Source organism: Stegastes partitus, unplaced genomic scaffold (assembly GCF_000690725.1).
Source record: "Stegastes partitus isolate 25-593 unplaced genomic scaffold, Stegastes_partitus-1.0.2 Scaffold1266, whole genome shotgun sequence".
Classification (NCBI taxonomy): Eukaryota; Metazoa; Chordata; class Actinopteri; family Pomacentridae; genus Stegastes; species Stegastes partitus.
The window spans coordinates 232988-238292 of record NW_007578997.1 but is presented as its reverse complement, the minus strand read 5'-3'; the positions used below and the strand labels follow the sequence as shown (position 1 = coordinate 238292).

At 40.7% G+C, this 5305-nt stretch overlaps 1 protein-coding gene across 1 annotated transcript; it reads left to right on the top strand.

The window, feature by feature from the left end:
- Positions 1–34: 34 nt before the first annotated feature.
- LOC103369295 (interferon-induced protein 44-like) lies at positions 35–1451 on the top strand (the record flags this gene model as incomplete). The annotated part of the gene is made up of 3 exons (XM_008297977.1): positions 35–119; positions 228–328; positions 409–1451. Coding segments are annotated over 3 exons (357 nt in total), but the record flags the coding sequence as incomplete, so codon positions are not given.
- Between the last annotated feature and the right edge of the window lie 3854 nt (positions 1452–5305).

Here is a 5305-nt window from a genome sequence, read left to right as displayed (position 1 = left end):
ACCGTCTAATGATGACAAAGTCCATGTTCTGGTTTGTGTCTGTTCTGGAAACGCAGCAGAAATCTCGGACTCAGTTTTAGAGAAGATGAGGGAGATCAGAGAAGCAGCCAGCGACCTGGGTAAGAGCAGACAAAGGCTGGTGTGGGCAGGTTTAGTCAGTGAAGCAGATCTGTGCAAAACAGTTGAGAAAAATCCTGGATTTTTACTTTATTTTTCAACAACGGCAGGTATTCCCCAACTGGTTGTTGTCACCAAACTTGATGAAGCCTGTCCTGAAACTGAGAAGAACCTGCAGAACATCTACAAGAGCAAACATGTAAAGAAAAAGGTAGGTTTCATCTGGATCTCTTCAGAATGTGACCCCAAAATCCTGAACGTCAACTGAAATGTTGCTTCTTTTAAACTTAGATGACGGACCTGAGCTCTGAACTGGGGATTCCGCTCAACTGCATCCTCCCCGTGAAGAACTACAGCAAGGAAATCAGAAGGGATCCAGATGTTGATACTCTGATCCTGAACGCGCTGAAACTGATTCTTGACTTTGGAAGTGACTACATTGAGAAATTGCCAGACAAATAACAAGTTCACCAAACCTCTTTAGCGTATATTAGAGTATATTTAGCGTAACATTAACGCAAGAATTATTTTACAAGCTGAAGCAATTCCTTTTCTTCTTATTATTATCTGAACAAATCTCTTTGGTAGTAGCTTTTAATTTTAGCAAAATGCAGCCAAATGTGTGTAAACGTGTCAAAATTAGGATTTTATATTCGTTCCTTGTGTGACAACAGAAAAATATGTGAATGAGAACAGCTTTATTGGGGATTCGGCTTTTAAAATAGTCTATTTGAGCAGGAGAGAAGTAAACCATGTCTGTGCCGACAATCTCCAGTCTTTGTGTTGCTTGTGCTGCTGTGAACACTTTACGAATCGTTGTTTAGCTCTGTGATCATTTGAAACACTGCAACACTTGCTGCAGACAAACTACACTTCCTGTGCACGTCCTCCAAAGCATTATGGGAACTGTAGTTTCAACACTGAGAACACTATTAGCCCCAAACTCATAGTAAAGCTAAATAATAACAAAAAAAATGTACAAAATGTATTAGTGTATTTTTTATCAGCTGGTTTAAAACTGCCTCATAAATTTTAAGTTATGTAACTTATAAAAAACAAACAAATGCACAAATATCTCCGTACTGTTTTTTTTCATTCTCTTGTACTGTGCCAGTTGTATGAGATGCAGTTTGAATCACAAATGCAAGTGTTAAGAAGCAGTTAATAAGTCAAACAGCCCATTGGAGGGGTCTTACTGATGAGTTACAGAGAAACAAAAAGTGTGATGAAGGAGGATTTTACCTTATCTGGCAACCCAGCTGTTGTGGTTCTGATTATCTATAAATCATGAGTAAATTGTGTATTAACCATTAATAAAGTCATATATTAAGCTTTCTGTGTTTCAGAGTGATTAATAGAGTCTTTTAAACCAGTCTAAGGTATGAGCACGACACCCCAAGTCACCGTCTGACTTTCTAATAAAGACAAAAGGCCAAAAATGAAAAGGAAAAACCAACAAAGAGCCTCTGGACATCTGTTGTTGAAGACGACACTTTTCCAAGAGTTTGTGAGGCGCAGACGTGAGCAGAACAACATGTCGGCGCACAGCGGGGATGAAACCAGGCGAGACGGCTCATTTAATTGACTTGCCAGGCAAAGGACAAGCCATGAAAGATGGTCAGCTTTGTCTAAATTGTCCCTGAGTTATCTAATCAATGTGACTGTTTAAAGGTTGTCTGATATTTAATTCTGAGCACGTGCTCTACAAGTCAAACACAGACATCCAGAGTGAGTCGGCACAGCTGGAGGAAACGTTCAGAGGCTTCGCTGCTCAACAGGTGCATGTCTGCACGAGTGGTTCAACATGTTAGTCCTGCAGCAGCTGATTGTACTGCTTGTTTTTGATGCTTCTGTTGCTCTCGTAGCTTTATTTCATAGATGTTTCTATTGGTAAGTGATGAGTTTACTATAAAACAGGCTAGGATGTAAATATTGCATAGTTATTTAGTCTTTTTCATCAGCAAAACATACTGAACAAAAATATAAATGCAACACTTTTATTTTTGCTTCCATTTTTCATGAGCTGAACTCAAAGATCTAAACTTTTTTCTATGTCCACAAAAGGCCTATTTCTCTCCAATATTGTTCACAAGTTTGTCTAAATCTGTGTCAGTGAGCACTTCTTTGCCAAGATAATCCATCCACCTCTTAGGTGTGGCATATCAAGATGTTTATTAGACAACATGATTACTGCACAGGTGTGTCTTAGGCTGGCCACAATAAAAGGCCAAAGTAAATAGTCAGTTTTATCACACAGCACAATGCCACAGATGTCATAAGTTTTGAGCTAGCATGCAATTGGCATGCTGACTGTAGGAATGTCCACCAGAGCCATTGCCCACGAATTAAATATTCATTTCTCTACCACAAGCCGTCCAAAGGTGTTCCAGAGAATTTGGCAGTACAACCGGCCTCACGACTACAGACCACGTGTAACCACACCAGCCCACGACCTCCACATCCAGCATCTTCACCTCCAGATCGTCTGAGACCAGCCACTCATCTCGGCAAAGGAGAAGTGCTCACTAACACAGATTTAGACAAATTTGTGAACAACGTTTGAGAAAAATGGGCCTTTTTTGTACATAGAAAAAGTCACAGATATTTGAGTTCATCTCATAAAAAATGGGAGCAAAAACAAAAGCGCTGTGTTTATATTTTTGCTAAGTGTATGTTGAATAGTAGCACAGTGTTGTTAAAAAAATAAAAATAAAATGAGAGTAACATTTGTTCATTTTGAACATGATTTTGTTTCAAAATCTGTCATCTGTGTACCTTATTGAAAAAAATTGTCATTTAAAGTTGTACATTTTATCTTTCAGTATAGTTTTGAAGAGGTTGTTTGGTATTGAACTTGTCTTGCTTTGATATAGCTTTATATGAGGTATGAAATTTTCAGTTTTACTTCAACACAATCGATGGCATAATTTACCCCGACATATTTTCCTCCAAAGGCTCAATTCAGCCCTTGCAAGGGCAAGTTGGAAAATTGTTTGGCAATTGTTAAAACTTCCATTTTATTAAGATTCTGCCATTCATAATACAGAAGATAGTGCTTACTGCAATTGCAAGACTCAGTGTACGTGCAAACCATTGTGAGAGCTCAGACAGTCGTTTTCATACATTACAGCTTTAGAAGCTTACAGGGTTACTACAACCATAAAGCTGATCTGTATAGAGCAGTCACTGCATGCTATCTAAAATCCCAGACAAAGAAAGTTTTACTCGCAAGTCTTTGTGCTCCATCCATCCATCCATCCATTTTCTTCTGCTTATCTGGGGTTGGGTCGCAGAGGAAGCGGGTGGAGCAGGTCATCCCAGACTTCCCTCCCCCCGGCGACGCTTTCCAGCTCATCCTGGGGGATCCCAAGGCATACCCAGACCAGCCGAGAGATATGATCCCTCCAGCAGGTTCTGGGTCTGCCCCAGGGTCTCCTCCCTGGTTGACATGTTCAGAAGACCTCCACAGGAAGCCTCCCCGGAGGCATCCGAATCAGATGTCCAAACCACCTCAACTGGCTCCTTTTGACGCGAAGGAGCAGCGGCTCTACTCCGAGCTCCCTCCAGATGTCTGAGCTCCTCACCCTATCTCTAAGGCTGAGCCCAGCCACCCTGAGGAGGAAGCTCATTTCAGCTGCTTGTATCAGCGATCTCGTTCTTTTGGTCACGACCCAAAACTTGTGACCATAGGTGAGGGTTAGGACGTAGATGGACTGGGATGCCCACATTACTGCTGTGCACTGAGCCGCCTGTCCATCTCGTGCTCCATTTTCATGTCACTCGTGAACAAGATCCTGAGATACTTAAACTCCTGCCTATAGGTAGCAATCCACCGGTTTCTGGCAGAGGACCATGGCCTCCTCCTTGGAGGTACTGATCCGCATCCCCGTCGCTTCGCACTAGGCTGCAAACCGCTCCAGTGAGTGCTGAAGGTCACGGTCTGATGAAGCCAACAGTACCATGTCATCTGCAAAAAGCAGAGACGTGATCCTGAGGTCCCCAAACTGGACACCCTCCTCACCCTGGCTGCGCCTTGAGATTAGATTAGATTAGATTAGATTAGATCAGATTAGATTAGATCAGATTAGATTACATGATTACATGGAACTTTATTGATCCCTTCGGTAGGGTACCTCAGGGAAATTGTTGTTCTAGCAGCAACACAATACCAATAAAGACACTGGCACACATCATTAAGAAAAATACAGTGTCAAAAGAACAAACTGGAAGCAAACTGCTAGATAGGACAGCAGCACGTAATAATAATAATAATAATAATAATAGCAATGTAAATACATAATCATGATAATAATACTACCGATAATAGTAATATGCTATATAATATGATAATTCTTAGGCTAGCCATCCGCTCCCTGGGGTCCCAGATTGTAAAAATTAAAAAAAAAACAACTACAATTTACAAAACATTAAAAAAAATCATAATAAATAGCAAACATTTCATTTATAATGCAGCTCGGTACAAAGCAGTAAATGGATTACAATAAACTGTAAATATAACACTAATACAGAGGAAGAATAGTCACGTATTCTGTGCCTATTGTCTCTTTATTTTCCTCTTAAAAGATCCTTCTGTATATTTTTAGTGTCTCTGATCTGTAAAGAAAGTGAATTCCATGCTTTTGCAACTCTGTAAACTATAGTTCTTTTTTTGGGGACGACCAAAGTACTGACATGTGCTGCCTGCCATTGGGAGCAACTTCAGGTTCAGTGGCTGGGGATTGAACCACCAACCTTGTGATTAGAGGACAACCTGCTCTACCACCTGAACCACAGCCACCTGTATTCTAGGTCACTAGGCGAGTCACATAACTGTGACAAAACCCACTGAATAAGAGTTTTTCTGTTAAAAATCTGGGCTCTCTCTTTGCCAGAAGTTTTTGCATGAACATCAGAAGACTGGCTCTTAATTCCACCTTGTTTTCATTCCAGCGTATGATCCGGTACAACACCAACACCAACACAACCAGGCCCAACATGTTCTCTACTCTGCTCCACAGAGAACTGATGAAGAAAGACATTCTTTTATTTTGATGATGATGATGATGAACAAAGCCATTCTCTTTTCTTTTGCTGATCACCAGACCTTTGATCTCATCACCTTTGTCATGTGTTCTCCTACCTCCTGTCATTTGATTAGCAGCTGTATGTTAATTTACCAATAATGCAC